Raw genomic sequence first — 23,252 nt, forward strand, 5'->3', positions numbered from 1 at the left:
TTTTTTTTCACCATAAAAGCCCATTACAGAATTAATTATTAAAAACTAATCACAGAAAGGCAAATCGAAAACGACAATTAAAATATCTCATAAGCATATTCATTCATAACATAATTACTGCCGCTGTTAAAAGCAATGAATACAAATAGTAGAAAGTTTCTATCATTGAAAAAAAATACGAAGTTACTTTTCACCGTAAAAGCCCATTACAGAATTAATTATTAAAAACTAATAACCGAAAGGCAAATACGAAACTACTATTAAATTATCTCATAAGCATATTCATTCATGACGTTATGTCTTCTACAGTTAAAAGCAATAAATAAAAATAGTAGAAATTTTTATTATTGAAAAAGAAATATGAAGTTACTTTTCACCATAAAAACCCATTACAGAATTAATTATTAAAAACGAATTGCAAAAAGGCAAATCGAAAACGACTGTTAAAATATCTCATAAGCATATCCATTCATAACATAAAGTCTCCCACAGTTAAAAGCAGTGAATAAAAATAGTGGAAAGTTTTTATCATGGAAAAAATACGAAGTTTTTTTTCACCATAAAAGCCCATTACAGAATTAATTATTAAAAACTAATCACAGAAAGGCAAATCGAAAACGACAATTAAAATATCTCATAAGCATATTCATTCATAACATAATTACTGCCACTGTTAAAAGCAATGAATACAAATAGTAGAAAGTTTCTATCATTGAAAAAAAATACGAAGTTACTTTTCACCGTAAAAGCACATTACAGAATTAATTATTAAAAACTAATAACCGAAAGGCAAATACGAAACTACTATTAAATTATCTCATAAGCATATTCATTCATAACGTAATGTCTTCCACAGTTAAAAGCAATAAATAAAAATAGTAGAAATTTTTATTATTGAAAAAGAAATATGAAGTTACTTTTCACCATAAAAACCCATTACAGAATTAATTATTAAAAACTATTTACAGAAAGGCAAATCGAAAACGACAATTAAAATATCTCATAAGCATATTCATTCATAACGTAATTACTGCCACTGTTAAAAGCAATGAATACAAATAGTAGAAAGTTTCTATCATTGAAAAAAAATACGAAGTTACTTTTTACCGTAAAAGCCCATTACAGAATTAATTATTAAAAACTAATTACAGAAAGGCAAATACGAAACTACTATTAAATTATCTCATATGCATATTCATTCATAACGTAATGTCTTCCACAGTTAAAAGCAATAAATAAAAATAGTAGAAATTTTTATTATTGAAAAAGAAATATGAAGTTACTTTTCACCATAAAAACCCATTACAGAATTAATTATTAAAAACGAATTGCAAAAAGGCAAATCGAAAACGACTGTTAAAATATCTCATAAGCATATCCATTCATAACATAAAGTCTCCCACAGTTAAAAGCAGTGAATAAAAATAGTGGAAAGTTTTTATCATGGAAAAAATACGAAGTTTTTTTTCACCATAAAAGCCCATTACAGAATTAATTATTAAAAACTAATCACAGAAAGGCAAATCGAAAACGACAATTAAAATATCTCATAAGCATATTCATTCATAACATAATTACTGCCGCTGTTAAAAGCAATGAATACAAATAGTAGAAAGTTTCTATCATTGAAAAAAAATACGAAGTTACTTTTCACCGTAAAAGCCCATTACAGAATTAATTATTAAAAACTAATAACCGAAAGGCAAATACGAAACTACTATTAAATTATCTCATAAGCATATTCATTCATAACGTTATGTCTTCCACAGTTAAAAGCAATAAATAAAAATAGTAGAAATTTTTATTATTGAAAAAGAAATATGAAGTTACTTTTCACCATAAAAACCCATTACAGAATTAATTATTAAAAACGAATTGCAAAAAGGCAAATCGAAAACGACTGTTAAAATATCTCATAAGCATATCCATTCATAACATAAAGTCTCCCACAGTTAAAAGCAGTGAATAAAAATAGTGGAAAGTTTTTATCATGGAAAAAATACGAAGTTTTTTTTCACCATAAAAGCCCATTACAGAATTAATTATTAAAAACTAATCACAGAAAGGCAAATCGAAAACGACAATTAAAATATCTCATAAGCATATTCATTCATAACATAATTACTGCCACTGTTAAAAGCAATGAATACAAATAGTAGAAAGTTTCTATCATTGAAAAAAAATAAGAAGTTACTTTTAACCGTAAAAGCCCATTACAGAATTAATTATTAAAAACTAATTACAGAAAGGCAAATACGAAACTACTATTAAATTATCTCATAAGCATATTCATTCATAACGTAATCTCTTCCACAGTTAAAAGCAATAAATAAAAATAGCAGAAATTTTTATTATTGAAAAAAAAATACGAAGTTACTTTTCACCATAAAAACCCATTACAGAATTAATTATTAAAAACTAATTACAGAAAGGCAAATCGAAAACGACAATTAAAATATCTCATAAGCATATTCATTCATAACATAATTACTGCCACTGTTAAAAGCAATGAATACAAATAGTAGAAAGTTTCTATCATTGAAAAAAAATACGAAGTTACTTTTCACCGTAAAAGCCCATTACAGAATTAATTATTAAGAACTAATAACCGAAAGGCAAATACGAAACTACTATTCAATTATCTCATAAGCATATTCATTCATAACGTAATGTCTTCCACAGTTAAAAGCAATAAATAAAAATAGCAGAAATTTTTATTATTGAAAAAAAAATACGAAGTTACTTTTCACCATAAAAACCCATTACAGAATTAATTATTAAAATCGAATTGCAAAAAGGCAAATCGAAAACGACTGTTAAAATATCTCATAAGCATATCCATTCATAACATAATGTCTTCCACAGTTAAAAGCAATGAATAAAAATAGTGGAAAGTTTTTATCATGGAAAAAAAAAACACGAAGTTACTTTTCACCATAAAAACCCATTACAGAATTAATTATTAAAAACGAATTACAGAAAGGCAAATCGAAAACGACAATTAAAATATCTCATATGCATATTCATTTATAACATAATGTCTCTCACAATTAAATGCAATGAATAAAAGTAGTAGAAAGTTTTTATCATTGAAAAAGTTAAGAATTTACTTTTTACCATAATAATTTTGTTTTTTTTTTTAAAAATTGTTATAATGTTTTGTTATGTAGCTACTCATTAACATGTAAAAAAGTTTTGTCAATCTGCAAAAATTTGCTGAAAATTTTTGAGGGATAAATAACAGAAATATTCCATTTGTCTACACTTGCCCCATCCACCCGTAATACAAGTGTCTGTTTTGGAAAATGTCAAATTATGACTCTGGAAGATTTCATGTTTTTTTCTTTAAAATAATTTACGACTTCTATAACAGAGATTGTTATAAAGGAAATAAATTTTGTCATTTTTTGTGGGCTTGTTTTACTACGTTAAATTGTGCATAAAAAGAAACATATCATATGTTGATTAGTTTACAAAAGTTAAAATGCATGATAAACTTCACTTTTTGAACCATTTCAAAAAAATTAAAAAGGGCTAAATTCAACCCTTCTAAGATTGAAATAAAGTATCTTTTCTGAAAATTTTTATGATTTAAAAGACTTGAAATTACCTAGGTATTAAGAAAGAAACTCAAGGAGCTCGTCAAAAAATATATTAAGATTCGACTGTTAGTTCAAGAAGTCGACTATTTGTTATATACAGTTAAACTTGCAGGAAAAAAACATCTACGGTCGATCTGTAGCCCGTACTGAAAGAGTTATTTTTATTTTTGAATTTAACGTAAATTTTCTTTCGAAATTCTAATTTGTTCGAAAGTTAATGCATATTTAACTGCTTTATCGTGGAATGTTAAAAAATGTTCTGTTTTAAATATTCCACTATTTATTTATTGCTGCAGGAAATTTCTTTCTTTATCATATTAGTTTGCGCTGAAGTAGATGTCAAAGAAAACAAAGAGAGAGTATGAAATATTACATGTTGCCAGATATAAATCAGAACATTTATATTGAAATTTTTTAAACTGAAAAATACTTAAAAATTAGGGTGATAAAAATCGTTAACTTTATCAAATCTAGGTAATCATCTATTTCGTTGCGATTAATGCAACAAATTGTTCTTAAATAAAGCTTCAATAATTGTATATTTTGTAAACAAAATATTCAGCGTTTTTATGTAAAATATAGAGATTTAAGAAGAAAAAAGAAGAAAAACAATGAATGAGAAGCAATTACAGAAGTCGGCAAAACGGAACGAGTGTCTTTTTTTTTTTAAAAAAACAAAATTCGTTACAATGTATTTGGTCATCTAAATAATGTATATATTTTCTTACATTTAGATCCACTTTCATGGAAGTGATTTGAAAGAGCTACATAAACACATACCGAAAGAAATTTTGCCTGCTGAATTTCATGGTGATAATATTAACTATTCTGCAAAGGAGTTTTGTAAAAACGAAATCGGCTCATTCCTCAAAAAGTACTGTTTGATGCTCAACAAAGGTTATTTCTGAAATTCAATTCAATTCAGTTAATGTTATTAAAAAAACTTCCAGGCCCACTAGGACCAACATTTTTCTGATTTTGTCTTCATGAGTCTTCATGATCGACTGGCATACTTCCTGTATGCCAGTCGTTCTTAAAAACTTGAGATATCGCAATGACTTAATTGTCATGTTCTAACATGTCATAACGATTGTCATGTTCTTCATTTTCGAATTCATTTGTATGTCATTCTATGTCATTATGCTATGTTAGAACTTATGTCACTTTTTTTTATGTTATGTTGTGTTAGCATGTTATTTTAGAATTTATGTTATTTTTTATGTTAAAACTTATTTTGCTGTGCTAGAATAAAGAAAATTTCAAAGTTATAGATTTTTATTGATGATCATTTCACACAGTCTAATATAACTGAATTTAAGTTGAACTTAAGGGAAAATAAAGATTTCACGATTAAGATTAATATTTTACGATTGATTAAGGTTTTTTTAAAAATTGAGATTAGGAATAGATAAATATTTTACGTTCATCCTTAAATGCATATAGTTGCCAATGGCCTTCGCTCCAGTTCCATTTAATTTTATTTAAAAATCTGAGTATGTGATGAGTGTTAAGATCAAAATTTTACGATTAATTAAGATTTTTTTAAATTAAGATTAAGAATAGATAATGATTTTACGCTAACCCTTAAATCATATAGTGGTAAACCCCTTAAATCATATAACCCGTAAGTCGTATAATGGTCTACATTCCAGTTCCAATTAATTTTGCTTAAAAAATATGAGTGTATGTCTTTTAGAACACAGGTTGATAACCATAGGCAATAAATCGTGTGTGAAAGGGAAAAAAATTATATTATTTTCAGTGGGTAATTGAAATTTTACAGTGGCCTAGGCCAATAGGACCATACGCCGAATACAATGGAACAACAATTTTTAACTTGGCAGCAAGTACATAGAAGTAAAATGTTAAAAATTTTACAGTGACAACGATGGCAAAAAGCCTCTAAAACATAGAAATACATCAGAAAGAAGGTCAAATTTCAGTGGATAAGTCATATTTTGTGGGCACATCCAGGTTGCGAAGGGTTTGCACGGACTGAGTACATACATGCGAGGTTGCTTTGTGTCACAACAAAATTCGCAATTGCTTTGCTATATTTCATATATAATACGAAAATTCCTAAACTAATAAATAACATTGTACCGAGCAAAAGGGTCTGTTTTTAATGGAGATGAATAAAACAGTCTTTAAGACTCTAAAAATTTACAAACCAAATCTTCCAGAAAACACAGCTATTTCTAACACTCAATTACGGCTCAAATAGCAGTGTAGTACAGAACAAAATATCGGCTCTGATGGTACAATGAACTCACTAGAGACTTGCCATCCAGAATACTATTGCTTTGTTCGCCAAGACTATTGCAATCAAAGGCAGACTAATCCTCTCAACTACTCTCATCAGTGAGGCACACTCTTATTTATATAGGCTTAGCAACGGAACCCCAGAGCTTTCGATATGTTTGAGTCTAGAATCCAAAGCGGATCTCGTATAACTCCGTAAATATTAATCCCATCACTTTGAAACTTCCCTACGAAATGCCATTTTGTTGCCAAAATGGTCACAAATCGCCAAGTCAGCAGAAATGTCGCCAAACTGATTTATTCCTAAGAAATACATTAGGCGTTATTTTCTTTTTCAATTACGTTAGATGTATGAGAGTTCCTAGCAATTTTTCTAATTTAACTATTTATTTAGGATCCGTCTGAGACATTTAGCCTCATAAAAAAATCTTTACAAAATTATACACATATTAATTAACTCGCAACAATATAATAATATAACTATTAATGTTTTTAAATGTTGGTATAATAATGTTATGTCATTACTAACATTATTGGTATAATAATGTTATGTCATTACTAACATTATTAGTATAAATAATGTTAGTAATAAACTCATATTGTTGCTCATAGTCTACATACAACTTTTTTCGAAATAAATGCACAATATTATTACTACCTAAATATTTTTAATTAGTTTTTACGCAACCTAATGACTACATTCCAACAAATATACGCATTATCAGTGAAAGCTCCATACCTGATAAAACAATCATTTGTAGATCACTTTAAGTAGAATTTTTTCGCAATGTTATTGTTAAAGCGTCATTTTTCATGATTTAAAATTCCGAGCACGTTTCGAATTAGTAGGGCATTCAAATTTTATTTAGTCTCTGTACTGGGTGACAAAACTGTCATGCATTTGAAGAAAAAAATTGTAAGTAAAGTCTTTTGTGTGCACTATAAAGTCTGAAAATATTAAAACAATAATTGGCTTGCTAAAGCACGAATAAAATAAAATAAACACATAAAGAGATAAACAATAAAATAAAAGCAGACGATAAAATGAGAAGACCTTTTTAGAACAACAGCGTTGTTGGGTTTTTAGGGATTAGTTTTGTTTCGGAATTTGAGTTTTCTTATAATCCGTTACGAGTTTTTCTAGTTTGTTTAACAAGATTATAACTATCCCGTTACGGGTACTTAATTTTCGTTACTGTTTGTGTTGTTTGTGAAATTTTTTTTTTTACAAGAAACAGAACTGTTATTTATAATATAGCTTGATACGTTTCAGCACTTAAGAGTGTTTTTCAATTGCACGGCAGAATACAAGCGGCAATTGTTTCCTAATTGCTATAAGCAGTACAATTATGATATTATTTCCAAAGGAAGTTTATGATACACTATCTGGCCAAAAGTTACCGGACACCCAGTTGTATGGACTTAGAGTGTCCTGAGGCTTATATTAATATGATGTACACCTCTCTTTTGCATCGATGACAGCCTGCACGTGTCTGGGAAGACTTTCCACCTGTGTTTGATAGGTGGCTATAGGAATCAACTTCCAGGCTTCCATCACAGCTGAAGTGAGTGCTAGGAGTGAGGATGGTCCATTTGGCTGGATACGTAATCTGCGCTCTAATTCGTCCCAAAGGTGTTCTATGGGATTTAGATCAGGGCTCTGCGAAGGTCAGTCCAGTTTTTGAACACTCATTTCGTCAAAGCACGTCTATGCAAGAATCGATGGAGCTGTTATCTTGCTGGAAGAGACATTGGCCTTCTCCTAAATATCACCATAGAGTTGGGAGTGCAGCATTGTCCAGAATGTCCACATATATCTCAGAGTTCACGTTTCCAACCTCAGGAACTAACGGACACAGGCCAAACCACGAGAAACACTCCAACACCATTATGCTTCCACCACCATGACAACCGGGTGTCCGGATAGATTTGGTCAGATAGTGTATATCAAATTTTAGACAAAATCAAAATTTTTTCGAATTGTTAGATTGATCAAAATTTAACTGTAGCTCTGTGCCTGATGACAATATATGTTGCAATTGGTTTCTAAATGTTCCGAATAAAGTTTATTTCCCTTTCAGCCAGTCGAAATATCGAAAGAAAATTTTTATTATTAATTAATTTTAGACTTTTATGATTAATTTGAATTATCAGACACAAAACTAAACTGAAGAAAATAATGAAAATTCTAAGAACTATACGTCCTGCAGTGGACTGATCGTTAAGACACGGTTCCCAGCAGATCACCGAAGTCAAGCATCACTGGCTGCGGTCAGTGTGCGGGTGGGTGACCACTTGGATCAGTCTGCATAGGGACCGAGGGTGTGCGATATTGGTCCTCGTTAAAATGTTCTACATTAAGTGCTCGACTTCGCGTGCAGGTCGTCGGGCTACCGAAGAAGGGGTGCCATTCTCTCTGCAGAGGATCAAAATTGTGATGGCATGTCTTCGGATCATCCCTTGGGATGTTTCCCAGACAGTCACCAATAGCCCATTGTTCAGCTCTAGTGCGACGTAAATAAACTACAACTACAACTAAGAACTAAACATCTATCAAGTGGATTAAGACGGAGGAAACAATTTTTTTAATAAATCCAAAAATACAAAGTAATTTTTAAAAAAAATGAGAACATTAAGATGTGTAAGAAAAAGGGATAATTTGTTTTAATCCCTTGCCTGTGGAATATATTTGAAAAAAAAAAACTTGTCAAAAATGGAATTTTTTTCTCTTTAATTTTGTTCTTAATTATCATCAAAGTTTTACAAATAGATTAATTAAAAAAAGAAACAAACAAACTCGCAGTAACTGTTATATTCAATATTTTCACAAACATGGGAAATATTAATGGATTACAGTAAATTTTTGCTCAAATTATAAGCAAAATAAATCAAATGACTTAATTTTCAAGATAAATGTAATAAACTAATTATTATTATTATTTACATTAACTGTAATGAATTGAATGTTCCTCAGATTCCTTTAAATTTTTGACAAATTTCGAAAGTCCGACAAATGGCGCGAAACTGTCGAGCTTTTCGCTGGAAAATTTAATTAACCATCTATTAGCTGTTTTTAACTAACCATCTATTGGGAAAATGGTAAATTACATATTGTCCGTTGGACGAACTGAGTTCTGGCTTCACGAAATTGAAGTACAGATTTTTGTCTTACCCGAGGTCAGGTCGGGCATTCCAAAATTGGTACATTTGCATTGCCCGAGCTGATTTCGGAAGTCGCAGACAAGGGATTAAACAAGAAATATAAGCCAATAATTCTATTTTTAAATTTATTTAAGAGAAAAAGCTGAATTGTTTTTTGTAAGCATTCACTTTATTAATTTTTAAGTTGATCAAATATCAAAGTTGAATTTCAATAAATGTTAACAGGGTGGCCACAATCGAGATAAACGAGAAAAACGGTGACAAATATTTCATGATGCCCCCCGAAATTTTAAAATTTTTAATTACAATTTTAGGAACAAAGCTTGTTAGCTCAATCCTCTAGATATATTTACATTAATTTAATAATACATTTTGGTAAATGAGAGCAAGTAAAAACAATTTTTTCTTCAATCTTTCTTTATCACCATTTTCTTTTTACCTTTTATGGGTATTCTGGTATGACTCAATATGTCTAAGGTAATATAATTTAAACAAGAACATCTTTATATCAATCTTATAATACATAGTTTCGAATTTTTAAAAAGATTTTTAGTAGTTTACTGTTAAGTTTTTTTCTTCTTTCCTCCTTTTCAACGCAGTTTTAAGTTGAGCGAAATTTGTGTAAAATGTTTCCTTAAAATATTTGTTTAAATTGTTTTATGTTTTAATGTCATTCGCCCTTTGACCGCAGACAAAAATACTTTTAGATATTTCAATTTCATTTTATGAGGGTGAATTTACTAATATTTTCCTTCTTAAACTGTTTATACAATTATCGAATTTACAACAATACAAGTACTCGTATATCATTATATACGTGGGATATTTCAAAGTAAAGGTTTGAATTTTACAGAATTGGATAAAATAAACCTTAAAGTTTTTCAAATTGGAAGTTTTTTTTTTAATTACGAAGATTTTCAATGAAGGTATATTAAATTTAATCGAATACGAAGATTAAATTTAATCGAATACGAAGATTAAATTTAATCGAATACGAAGATTAAATTTAATCGAATACGAAATTTGTCTTTTTTTTTAATCTACTTTTTATTGCTTGACCTAGAATCCATGAATCTAACGTAGTTCAAGAGATATTTATGACAAGCGTTTTCAAAGTATTTCAGTTATTTCGAACTATATAGCATTTCAATCGATAAAACTTGAAGTAATTAAAATGTGTTAAGAACAAAATGCAATACCAGAAAATTTTAACATCATTAGTAGTCTTTCTTTGTAATAAATTTTATGAAACTGTAATTTTAAAAGTATCTTGTTTATGTATAATTTCAACGCTTGATTTTAAAAAGGAAACTTGACCGAAACATACTTTATATTAAATCAATAAAAGTTTCTAAATTATCAGTTGGATTTTTAAAGCTTTTTAATGGTATGGCTCTGCATTTTTAGCGGGTTACAATATCATCTAAGATTCAACTGACCAGTAATGTTCCTGATTTCCAGTCAAGCCACAAACTCCCATTTTGTTTTATTAGATTCGCATTGGTTATATGGATTCACACTGATGTAGCTTCACCCTTAATCTACACTTTTGATGGTAGTTACCATCTGTTTCCTAATTTTAAAAAGGTAGATACCTCGTTCAACACATTCACATTAAAGCATTAACACATTGCTGACCGGCAACTTTTCTGAAAATTACTCCATGTGCCCGGATTTTTGAAAGCGAATATGGAAGTAAAACAATATAAATAAACTTTAAAAATTTTTAATTTTTAGTGCCGTATGATTAAAAGTATAACAATCACCTACGTGAAATGGTACACTGCGGAAACTAATAATTGGTGCACCGGAGTACCTGGCCAAAAAGACCACCTCCGTAAATTATAAGACTACAAACTGAATCAAAGGCCATTGATATTAAAATTATTTGGGTTAGTAAACTTAATGTTAGTAGTTAAATAATATTGTGGAAAAGAAAATAGAACAGGGATAACAAAGACAGGTAATAACATAAACAATGAAAAAAAATTTAAATTATTTAATATAAATCATTATTTATTTTTTATTTAAAATTATTGACAAATATGCAGTTAGTGATTAGCATTGTTAGTAGTTGAATTTGTAAATTGAATCAAAATGAGTCGCAGTGATTCCGCGAAGGATTAGGCCAACCCAGGAAGCTGGAAAAGGGTAATGATGATAGAGGAGATGAGGAGCCAGTCAGGGGGATAGAAAAATCAGCAATACGACTCAAACGATGTCTTGGAGATTATTATAGTAATGGAGAATTGTCTTAGGCCGTCTCCTGCACTTAGGGTCATCTGGGTCGTAGTTAGAGGAAGACCAAATAAAGGGGCTGAAGTGTCCAGTGCTCTTAAGAAAATACTTGAGAGAACTTACTTTCTTTACTTTATTTAAAAACAACTGGGCACCTGGGCCGCACAGCGGCCCTTATCCCATTCATCATGAAATTACAAAAATGAGTTAAAAACATTTTGAATATAAGCAGTCGTTGTGGTAGCTTTACAATAATATTACCATGATTAGAGAAAACACAAACTTGAACAGAGATATTTACAGTAATTGCCATGAAAAAATGTACAGAAAATATAACCTTGATTAGAAAAATTACAACTTCAACAGAGATATTTACATTAATTGCCATAAATATGTACAGAAAATTGAATATGAGCATTAATAAATGATGATTATATATATACAAAAGTCGTGATTCATGGACGTGAAGATTTTACATAAATTTTGACAAGCCTTAGTGGCGCCATCTAGTATGATCAACTTTAATTTGAAAGGACAGTATTTATTTTAATAATCTATATGGAAAATTAGAGTTCTGAATAATAATAAGAGTTCAAATCAATACAAAAAAGATGTTACTGTGCAAGAGTGGCTTTTTCCATAATCCTCTGAAGCAGTTGAAGCACTTCTTGATTTTTTAAAAGTTCTTGCAATTCTTTAATTATTGTAACCACCTTTGAGCAAGTCCTGTTGTTGGTGGTGGTATGGCACGTGTTCCCCTCCTGCGGGGACGGGCTCTGCACCCCGTGTAGTTGGCTGTATGAGCACCTCCGCAGTTGCTGCACTTAGGTGGTGTATTTTTATCTTTTTGGCACTCGTATGATCGGTGTTTGGCGGCGCACTCAACACATCTTGATGGTGAATTACATGATCTTTGACTGTGTCCAAATTCTTGGCAGTTGTAACACTGGATTGGATTTTGCCCGCCTCGGAACCTTTGAATACAGACCGGGATACTTTGTATATTGGTGATAGATAAAATTTGTCGATTAACATCTGTTTCTGTGAGAATTGTGACAAAAAGTGGGTGGAACCTGTAGGTCCCGCCCAATTTTCTCTTAAACTGAATTATCTTTTGTGATATGATGTCTGACTTTGCCAGTTCCTGGGAGATCTGATCAGTATAGAATCCAACTGGAAGACCACGAATAAGAACTTTTATATGGTTAATTGGTTGAACTTTTGCTAGAGTTGTGGGTGGATCTACAGTTGAACTGGAATCCTCCTTGGGTGGAGCTAAGTCAGTATCAGATATAGATTCAGATGGTTGAAAGGAGGTGGCGGTATCTATCGGTGAAAAATGTTTACTATTTGTAGTCATGATTAGATTTGCTTCAACTTTTTTGACATTATTTTTCTTTTTCTTCTTCAAAGGGGGTTCTGCAATATTTTTGGTTGAGCTTTCTGAATCTATTGTTGACTCATTCCCCGACTGTTTCAAAAGTTGGCCGCCTTCATAAGTTTCCATATCAATGACATCAATTGGTTTTGTCGATATTTCGGGCCTATTTGGCACAGGCATGAGAGACTGCTCCAAATGATTTAGTTTCTCAAGTAGTTCCTTATTTTTCCTTTCATCTTCTTTACTTCTCCTTCCCATGTCTGCTAACGTTTTAGCCATTTTGGTTTCAAAATCCGAGCATTCCTCATCCGTCGTTGAACCACGTGCAGGTCTTTCGGTCAGCCGCTTTCCGCCACGTCCGTGGTGGTGATACTTAGCCATTGTTGCGTGATTGCAAATATTAACTTCAGCAGTGATGTTAACGTAAATTGAAAGCTACTATATCGGGCAGAATCATTTAACTTAACTTGCATCTACTTATACTCTTAAGTTAATTCAGAATTAGAATGCATACATACCCTCCAACTGCTACGGAATTTCCGTAGTTTCAGAAATCTTCTTTTCAGACGGTAGCAAAATTAATGTCTTAATATTTAAAAAAAATTAATTTTAGCGTAACTTGTCCACTATTACTTATAAAAGTGCAGGTCATAGGGCTAGATTCTTAAGTTCTGATAAAAGTTTCATGAGAGATCCATTTGCTTTAAAAATTTCTACTTTGGTTCGCTACCACTAGAAAGAATTATTTTCAAAATCTTCATAAGTTGGAGGGTATGTGCATACATGATTGCAATAGTATGAAATATGTATTACTCACTCAAAAGACACCAATGAAAATCCGAAAGTCCTCTCGAAGAAGGTCAAAGACCTGGTTTTCGTTAAAAAGTCGCATGACAAAAATTCCCACACTTAAGAGAACTCTAACTAATCAATTTTTTTCAGAGTACCTATCCATGTATGGATATCTGCTCTTTCATCTAAATTGAATAATATGTGGTGGAAGGGCAGGGAGGTGCTGCGTTAGCATTAAGTTAAATCTCAGAATGAACAATAATTGATAAAATCAGGTCTGAGTCATACATAAAAATAAATCGCAAGTTGATACATAATAAAGGGAACAAATTGAAGATAAAGATAAAGAAAGAATATTTACAATATTTACAAATTTACAAAAGGGGGAAGACTCCCTGTGCACTCTCTCGCCTCCCCCCGGTATAGCCGGGCTTCATTGGTGCAGAGAACACAGTTTGTCTAGGGCAGTGGGGATAGTCATGATTATCCGAAATGCTTAGAGAGAACACAGTCGCTTAAGAAAAAAGCGGTTATCGGGCTGAAATTTTTATTGTCATCTATGAAATCAATGTCTAATAACTTATTGAATTTACACGTTGAACAATTTTTGGCACCTTTAAAAAAGGATGCATTGAGTTTAAACAGGCACTCGTCTATTTTGTCGATTTTGAGGTCATTATAGAGGTTGTTATTTCTGACGAATCAGGGAGCCCCAGTGATTCGTCTTAGGGTTTTGTGTTCGAAGACTCTGAGTCTCCTTCTTTGTGTATTTGTAAGCGTCCCCCACGCCGGGGATGCATAGCTGAGGATTGGTTGGTTGGTTGGTGTCGTATCCTGTATAGAATCATATTTCATGGTGTGCTTGAATAGTTTTTGTTATTTCTATGGCATTAAAAGAATACAAATCCTCTTCTGTGGGGTAGTTTAAGAGGTGAAGGCCTGCAGCGACTGCAGGGCAGTTAAAAACATGATATGGTGTCAGTTCCACATTAAGACAGTTGGCTGAGGATTGGTCTTATGCACATTAGATAAATGTGCCTTTTCGTGTTTAAAGCCATTTTGCTATTGCTATTTAAAATGGGTTTCAAAGCTTGATAAGCAGCTTCAGCTTTTTTAAGTATATTAGAGACGTGATATTTCCAATTTAGGGTGCAGTTTATTTTGATACCCAAATAGTTTGCTTTAGAGACTTTGGGAACTTCTTCGTTGAATAATAAGATTTTTTCGTAGTTGATAATTTTCTTTTTAAATGTTTTGCGAATAATGAGTAGGTTTGATTTGGAGTTATTGATTTTAACCTTCCACCTGCTGCACCAGGTTTCAATATCTTTTACATTGTTTTGTAGTCTTTTAATTGCATTATTTACATTTAAGGATCCGCATAGAAGGCTGTTAGAATATTTATATCTCCCCTGTTAACTGGGAAGCTTAAGAGAACTCAAAAGGTTTGCAAATATATCTAGTTTCGTAAAGTTATAATAAATTGGTACAGAATTAAATAGTCAAACTTGAAAAGTAAGGAAAATTACGCCCACTTTTTAAAATAGTCACCACGAGATCACTGCTAACGAAAACACGAATTAACTCGTGACCGGTCACCAACGCTTGGCCACGAAAACACGAGTTGACTCGTGACCGGTCAGCAATGTGTTAAAATCAGAAATGAAGATCTTAAGGTCTGGTTTCTTAGGACAAGCGCCTTATCTGGGCGTCAGCGGGACGTCAACGTCCCGCTTACGCCAACAAAATACTGGTTTGTTAGTTCAAAGCCTGGTTTCTTAGAACTAGCGCCTTATCTGGGCGTCAGTGGAAAGTTGAAGTAGAGCTGACGCCAAAAAAATACTTTTTTGTTAGCTCAGCGTGAGCAGTCGGTCCAACGCAGACATTATCTCTTATTGCGAATGCGTTAATAACGTAAACAAATATTTATTTTGAATTTGTATTGATTTTGTCGACCAGTGTTTTAGAGAACAAATAATGACTTTGTCCAAGAAAAAACACATTATAGCTGAGCTAAATGAAGAGTGCTATGTTTAATGAAGAAGCTATGCTTAATGTCAAAATCAAAATCTTGGCTGATTTCAATGTGCTGTTGGATGTTGTCCGCCATTGCTTCTGTGGTTAACGTCACGTTGTAATCCAACTGCAGTTGAGTTGGACGGCAATTGTAGTTCAAGATGAGCGTTCGATGACGTATACTATCAAACTCATAAATGGACCAATCAGAGGTTAGCGCTGATTTCCAGCTGACGGCGTCCTGTCCTAAGAAACCAGGCCTTTAGTGGAAGAAAAAGGTACGTGACATATTCAGAGGTATTTATGAAACAGAGAATTTAAAAGTGGTCGTATCAATTTGGGTCTGTTTGATGTAACAAAATAGTTTTTGCTTTAACTTGAATTTTAACAAAACTAATCCAAATTAGTAATGAGCATGATCCATCTCCTAATAAATTTATAATGAAATAGTTTGTATACTACTTTTTTTCTTCTTACCCTTATTATCGCGGCTCTGAAAATGTCTTTTACCTGGTTCTTCCACCGAGCACTTTAAATTGAACAAAAGTAACTGGTTAAGATTTTAAGTCATTAACGTATGTATATTTGACAGAAGCGCCACCTTTAATTTTCTTTAGATTTATTTGTTTTAATATTTCACTTTAGGTTGCGCGGCAACCGGAGATAGTTTTGTTGTTGTTCTTTTTTGTTGTAATTTAGAATTATAATTTTTTAGAATCCGTTTTTGATGCTAAATTATTAGCTATTAAAAGATTAAAGTTTTATATTTGTTGTCATTCATCTGTAGAACTTGCAGTTCATTTGATTGATTTTATTTAAAAGGCGTCCGCATTATTTATTTTCACTTATTAACGACATTTTGTGGCGTCCGCGACAGGACGGTTGATACGCTACTTCTGATTTGAAAAATGTTTTTAGCATCAAAAGGATTTAAAAAGGAAGATCTTATTATTGTTGCCCAAGAAATTGGTGAAGTATTACCTCAAAAAGCTACTGTAGCGGATCTAAAAACGATCATTTTGAAAAGTAAAGAATATTTAGCTGATCCAGATTTTGTAACAAGTGTATTGGTAGCTACTGTCAATGATCGACGACAAAAGGAGGAATATGAAGAAAAATTGAGTCAAAGAGAATATGAAGAGAAACAAAGAGAATATGAAGAGAGAGAAAGTATAAGAAAACATGAACTGGAGTTGGCGAGAATTCAAGCTACATCGCAAAGAACCGGTGAGTCTCCGCCAAATATTATTAGTGCCAGTGCCAGAAAGCAGTTTAATTTGCCAAAATTAGAACTTAGGCAATTTAGTAGAGATTTAAAAGATTGGCTACCATTTTGGGGACAATTTGAACAAATTAATAACGATACAGATATTGCCCCTGAAAACAAATTTCAATACCTGATTCAGGCTACAACTGTTGGATCTAGAGCTAGAGAAGTTGTAGAAAGCTTTCCTCCAACAGCTGCAAACTATACCAAAGCAGTAGATAGCCTCAAAGCCCGATTTGGCAAGGATGACCTTTTGGTCGAAGTTTATGTTAGGGAATTGTTGAAGCTCATAGTTTCCGTTCAAAAGCATGAAAAGATATCTATGACGTCCCTTTATGACAAACTAGAGTCATATCTTAGAGCTTTAGAAACGTTAGGTGTTACGACCGAGAAATGCGCTTCAATACTATTCCCTATGGTAGAATCTTGTTTCCAAGAAGAGTTTCTAAAAGCCTGGAACCGAAGTTCTTCGCGCGTTGCTTCAGTTGACGCCAAAGAGCGATTAACAAACATCAGGGCTTTTCTGAAGGCAGAAACGGAAGGTGAAGAAAGAATTAATTTGGCCATGTCAGGTTTTGGCTTGGGATCTGATGAAAAACGCCAACCCTTTAAAAAGAAAGCAAGAGATTTGCCAACAAAAAGATTTCCAACAGCGGCAAATCTATTGACTACAGATGTAAAAGATTTGAAGAAAGTGTGTGTGTTTTGTTCAGGGAAACATAAAAGTTCAGATTGCTTTTCCGCTCGAAATATGACTTTAGCTGAAAGAGAGAACATAGTAAGAGAGTCAATGTTGTTTTGCCTGTTTAATGCAAGGACATCCAGTTCGTAAGTGCAAAGCTTTTATAAAATGTGTCATATGCGGTAAAAGACATGTGGTACTAATGTGTGAATCTTTAGCGGCAAAAAATCGTGAACCCGATAAATCTGGGCAGAAAAGTGAAAGTTCTGAAATAAACATGTCCAACATCACGTACGGTCCGAAAGTGTTCCTTCAAACTATGAAACTAAAGCTGATATCTGATAGAAAAGAAATTGTGGTGAGAGCAGTTTTAGATTCTGGATCACAAAGAACATATATTTTAAAAAATTTGGCTGAAAAGATGGAATATGTTCCTTTGAGAAAAGAAACTCTCATACACTCTTTGTTTGGTGGTCATAAATCAGATAAATTTGAACACACGTGTTATATAATTAGATTAAGGAATCCAGAGAATAACTTGACTTGTAACATGGAAGCTTTAGATCAAGCATCTATTTGTGATACTATAACACCTGTTAGCTTTGGACCCTGGTTAAAAGAGCTTGAAGAAATGAATATAAAGTTGTCAGACGTCGGAAATGAGGCACAATCAGTTCAAATTCTGCTTGGAGCTGACGTAATAGGAAAACTTATGACAGGAAAACGAAGAGTTTTGGCAAGTGGATTAGTAGCAATAGAGACACTATTGGGATGGACTTTAACAGGGAAAGCACCTGAAAATGATTTACCGTCAAGCAACGCAATGTTGGTTACTTCACTTTTAGTAAAAGAAATGGATATTTCTGAGCTGTGGAGATTAGATTCTTTAGGAATAAAAGATCCTTCAGAACAAAAATCTAGAGAGGAAATGCAAGAAGCCTCAATGGAACATTTCTTAAATACAGTGAAAGTTGAAGGAGACGGCCGTTCTATAGTTAGTCTACCATGGCTTGATAGGCATTTGCCTTTGCCAGATAATTATGATTTGGCGTTAAAGAGATTGCAAATGACAACACGCAAGTTGAAAACCGAAAAATTGTATGATGCCTATGGAGAAGTGTTCAAGGACTGGGAGAAAGAGGAAATAATTGAAGAGGTTCCAAAAGAAGACATGGGGATACCTTGTCACTACTTACCTCATCGACCTGTGATAAAGGAGAGCAGCACTAAAATCAGGCCCGTGTTCAATGCTTTTTCTAAGAGAAAAGGAGTTCCTAGTTTAAATGATTGTGTAGAAAAAGGGTTAAATTTGATAGAAGTAATTCCCTCAATGATAAATAAATTTCGAAGATATCAATTTGGCGTAACAGCTGATATACGTAAGGCTTTTTTGCAAATAAGTCTTTATGAAAATGATAGAAATTTCTTACGATTCTTATGGTATGGAGAAGATGGACAGATGAAACATTTTCGTCATCGAAGAGTTGTGTTTGGCGTTTCCTGTAGTCCGTTTTTGCTAGGAGCCACTATTCAATACCATTTGAATAATAAACTAGAAGAAGCAATGGGAGGGAATGAAAAATACCCTAAAGAGATTATACAGGAACGCTAAAATTGGTTGGGACGATGAAGTTGACACAAAAACACGAGAAGATTTTACAAAGTGGTTAAGTCAGCTTGAATATCTGAAGCACATAGAAATCCCAAGGTGGTTACATTGTGACAAAGGTTACGAGCGCATTTCATTACATTTCTTTTGTGATGCCAGTAAATTTGCGTATTCCACAGTAGTTTTCCTGAGAATAGAAGATAAAAGCAATGTTCAAGTTCACCTGATACAGAGTAAAGCAAGAATCGCACCTAGCGGGAAAAAGGAAACAACGATTGCTCGACTTGAACTTCTTGGTGCCACAATTGCAGCTCGTCTATCTATTGAAATAGTAAAACAGTTTCAGGCGGACAAAGTTCATTTCTGGACAGACTCAACAACTGTATTAGCTTGGCTTAAAAGAGAAGACACATGGGGTGTATTTGTGGAAAATCGAGTTCAAGAAATCAGGAAATTGACTCCAGTAAAAGCATGGAGGCATTTGCCCGGATCTATGAATCCCGCAGACTTACCAAGTAGAGGTTGCTCTGATCAACAACTTGGCAATTCGAAGTGGTGGGAGGGCCCCAGCTGGCTATATCTTTCCCAAACGCAATGGCCTGCAGCAGCTAACGAAATTTCCGTTAATGAAGAGGAAGTAAATTTGGAAAAAAGAAAACAAGTAGTTATTTCCATGGTAAATATTGAAGAAACGGAAATATGGTGTAATTACTTTTCAACATATAGCAGAAATGTAAGAGTAGTCGCTTGGATCCTACGTTTTGTCCACAACGTTTCACATCAGGATAAGTTAAAGGGAAATTTAATCTGTGAGGAGTTAACAAAGGCAGAAAGTGTGATTTTTAAGTCAATGCAAACAACGCATTTCCAAGATGATAAATTTCTCGCCAAAATACAAGCTTTTCGAGATAAAAGTGATATTCTGAGAGTCAAGACCAAACTGGTACATAGTGATGAGAATGAGAATTTCAGATGTCCAATCCTTTTACCTGCTTACAGTATTGTGCTAGAATTTAATCCGTGAAGAGCATATAAAAGCGATGCATGCAGGTCGTTCCATCATACTCTCAAGACTCAGAGAGCGATACTGGATTCTTAAAGCTAAAAAGTTAGTAAATAAAGTTATTTCAAGTGTTTGACTTGTAAGCGTCATCAAGCACAACCAGTAGAAGTTCCTTTTGCGCCCCTTCCAAGAGAAAGAGTTACTCAGACAAAAGTTTTCCAAGTGTCTGGTGTGGACTATGCCGGTCCTCTGTATCTAATATCGAAGGAAAAAGCTTGGATCGTTTTGTTTACCTGTGCTGTGTACCGAGCAGTTCACTTTGAATTAGTACGGTCTCTCACTGCAGATGCTTTCATTCAAGCATTCAGACGATTTATCGCAAGAAGAGGTAGAACATCGGTCATTTACTTGGATAATGGTAAGAAGTTTGTAGGAGCAAACAATTATTTAAAGAATTTAGATTGGGACAAGATTGCTGTATACTCAACCGCTCAGAAAATAATTTGGAAACTTATTCCACCCACAGCAGCATGGTGGGAGCGGATAGTTGGAATGCTTAAGACTCTTCTGCGTCGTGTGTTAGGTAAATCTGTTGTAGATTATGAAGAACTAACTACAATTTTATGTGACTGTGAATCGGTTATAAATAGCAGACCATTGACCTACATTCACGATAATCCATCTGAATTAGTACCTTTAACTCCGGCAACATTTATATACGGGGAAGGTAGCAACAGCAACGAAACTCCCGATCTAGACCTTGTGAATCGAACCTCTATGTTGAAACGTGTAAAATTTTTGCAAAAATTACGTGAAGATCTCAAACAAAGATTTAGAAATGAAGATCTTGCTCAGCTAGTGCACAAAGGAATAAGAAGGAATGATGTAATAAACATCGGTGATATTGTTTTAATAGGACAAGATAATGCTCGACGCATAGATTGGCCTCTTGGAATTGTCTTGGAGCTTTATCCTGGAAAGGACAGTATTCCTTGAGTAGCCAGATTAAGAACCTCTCAAGGAGAAAGGATCCGACTTTTCCAAAGACTTTATCCTTTACAGCTATCAGCAAAGAACGATATGGATGTTCTGGAAAAGTCTTCAAAGAAAATTAACTTGGAAGTTGATAATATTCCCAAGTCCGTTGATGTGCCTGATAATTTGGAAGTGAATTCTCTTATCAAAGGCAGATTGGGAAGAATCATAAAAATTCCACAACGTTTAGATTTATGAACTTTTTGTTATTTATATAATGACTAAATATTTTTTTAATTAGTTTCATATAAAGGTGACCAATATACATGAGTTAGTTTGTATTTTAAAGAAGTGCTAACTGTTTGTTCCAAAGTGCTATTTATAATATCACTTTGCAAGGTGTGAGTATGTTTAAGATTTTAAGTCATTAACGTATGTATATTTGACAGAAGCGCCACCTTTAATTTTCTTTAGATTTATTTGTTTTAATATTTCACTTTAGGTTGCGTGGCAACCGGAGATAGTTTTGTTGTTGTTCTTTTTTGTTGTAATTTAGAATTATAATTTTTTAGAATCCGTTTTTGATGCAAAATTATTAGTTATTAAAAAATTAAAGTTTTATATTTGTTGTCATTCATCTGTAGAACTTGTAGTTCATTTGATTGATTTTATTTAAAAGGCGTCCGCATTATTTATTTTCACTTATTAACGACAGTAACTGTTATAATGAAATCATAAATGTTACTTACGACAGAATCTATCAGCTTCTTCAATATGCTTTTTGTTTCAGATTCTTTTCTTTCAAACGTAAAGGAAGTGTTACGGGTTCGCATAGGTAATATTGGAAAGCGGGAAATAGTCTAGTTGGAATGGCAACATAATAAAAAATATTATAGAACAAACAATCGATAAGTTAACAAGAAAACGATGTCTAAAATAGTTATTCTTTCTATTTTTCTTCCTATGTAAAATGTCCTCGTCATGTAAATAAATGTGCTCTTGTCTAAAACAACCTGTATCTTCTTCTTGTGAGTCGTAGTTCAATATTAGTATAAAATTCAAAGTTCGACTTCGCAACATTAAGTGGCGTCCGCGACAGATTCAAGAGCCAAGCATAAAAAAGAAAGGACAAAAGAAACAAAAGTAAGTGAAACTATCAGAATTTAATTAATATTTCACTTCATAAATGGAAGAATTAAAAAATAAAAGAAAGCCATTGCGCCAAGGATTTACTTTAACTGCAAATAATTTAGAAGCAGAGTTATCGAATACGGAGGTTAAAGTGGATCGCGTAAAGATTTTATTATTACAATTGACGAATAAATTCGAAAGATTAAACGATGTGCAAAATCAGATTTCTGAAAATTTATTAAAACTAGAAAATAATGGTGATTATGAAAAAGATTTTGAAGCCAATGAAGAATATATTGACAGATATGTGTACTTAAAAGAAACTGTTAATCTTCGTTTGGCGAACAATGAGCCAAGTTCACAAAATAGTGTGGAAATGAAGCGGAAATACAAGCTTCCAATTATACTATATTTGAACTATAAAAATTTGATGGAGAAATAAGAAATTGGCTCGGATTTTGGGGACAGTTCCGTAAAATACATGAGGACAACACCATCGATGATGATGATAAATTTCAATATTTGGTTCAAGCAATGGTTCCCGGGTCACCAGCAAAAGAACTGGTAGATAGTTTTCCACCGTCAGGCCAAAATTATCAAAAAGCAATTACTCAACTAAAATCAAGATTCGCAAGAGATGATCTGATGGTCGAAATCTATATTAGAGAATTGTTAAGATTAGTGTTGGCACAGGCTACAAAAAAAAGTCACATGCCATTGGCGACATTGTATGATAAATTGGAAACACAGTTACGAGCTCTGGAATCGCTTGGCGTTAAAAGTGATATTTATGCCGCCATGCTTTATCCATTAGTAGAATCAGCTCTTCCAGAGGATCTTTTGAAGGCGTGGGAGAGATCTCGATCATCCGGAGAAACAAATGCTAGCACAGAAAATCTTACAAAATTATTGAAATTTCTCCATTAATTGAATTGAAGTTGAAAGTGGGGAACGCCTGCAAATAGCTCGTAGTGGATTCGGTAGCCAAGGAAGTTTTGATGTAGTTCCACCAACTGCCGCTTGTATATATTCTGGCGATTCAAGGAATAACACGAGTGATTTCAAAAGGTTTAAATGTATATGGTGTGACAAGGATTCACATAGTTCAGTGGAATGTTTCAAGTTACACAAT

General features: G+C 32.8%; 3 protein-coding genes across 15 annotated transcripts in view; all 3 read left to right on the forward strand.

Annotated features, from left to right (window-relative positions):
• Window positions 1-4,870, forward strand: part of LOC107456108 (retinaldehyde-binding protein 1) — a 54,723-nt gene extending 49,853 nt beyond the window's left edge. For all 13 annotated transcript variants that reach the window (XM_087163814.1, XM_087163823.1, XM_087163815.1 and 10 more), the window contains exon 6: window positions 4,337-4,870. In XM_087163814.1, the coding sequence (XP_087019940.1) occupies window positions 4,337-4,510 (174 nt within the window). In that variant the 3' untranslated portion in view covers window positions 4,511-4,870. The remainder of the gene's footprint in view (window positions 1-4,336) is intronic.
• Window positions 4,871-16,361: 11,491 nt separating this feature from the next.
• On the forward strand, window positions 16,362-17,552 carry LOC147809325 (uncharacterized). The gene is made up of 2 exons (XM_087162769.1): window positions 16,362-16,508; window positions 16,596-17,552. The coding sequence occupies exons 1-2, from the start codon at window positions 16,362-16,364 to the stop codon at window positions 17,550-17,552; spliced, it is 1,104 nt and encodes a 367-aa protein (XP_087018895.1).
• Window positions 17,553-17,604: 52 nt separating this feature from the next.
• Window positions 17,605-21,010, forward strand: LOC122270997 (uncharacterized). The gene is made up of 3 exons (XM_087162770.1): window positions 17,605-18,720; window positions 18,959-19,954; window positions 20,159-21,010. The coding sequence occupies exons 1-3, from the start codon at window positions 17,605-17,607 to the stop codon at window positions 21,008-21,010; spliced, it is 2,964 nt and encodes a 987-aa protein (XP_087018896.1).
• The last annotated feature ends 2,242 nt before the right edge of the window (window positions 21,011-23,252 follow it).

This window comes from Parasteatoda tepidariorum, chromosome 5 (assembly GCF_982258835.1).
Source record: "Parasteatoda tepidariorum strain Cologne lab strain chromosome 5, Ptep-v5.0, whole genome shotgun sequence".
Lineage (NCBI taxonomy): Eukaryota > Metazoa > Arthropoda > Arachnida > Araneae > Theridiidae > Parasteatoda > Parasteatoda tepidariorum.

Coding starts and splice junctions, on each gene's coding strand:
- LOC147809325 (XM_087162769.1), top strand. CDS start 16,362: ATGTTTTTAGCATCAAAAGGATTTAAAAAGGAAGATCTTATTATTGTT. Junction 16,509..16,595: donor ATTTAGCTGATCCAGATTTT/GTAACAAGTGTA, acceptor GAATATGAAGAG/AAACAAAGAGAATATGAAGA.
- LOC122270997 (XM_087162770.1), top strand. CDS start 17,605: ATGTGTGAATCTTTAGCGGCAAAAAATCGTGAACCCGATAAATCTGGG. Junction 18,721..18,958: donor AAGGGTTAAATTTGATAGAA/GTAATTCCCTCA, acceptor ATAATAAACTAG/AAGAAGCAATGGGAGGGAAT. Junction 19,955..20,158: donor TGAGAGTCAAGACCAAACTG/GTACATAGTGAT, acceptor TTGACTTGTAAG/CGTCATCAAGCACAACCAGT.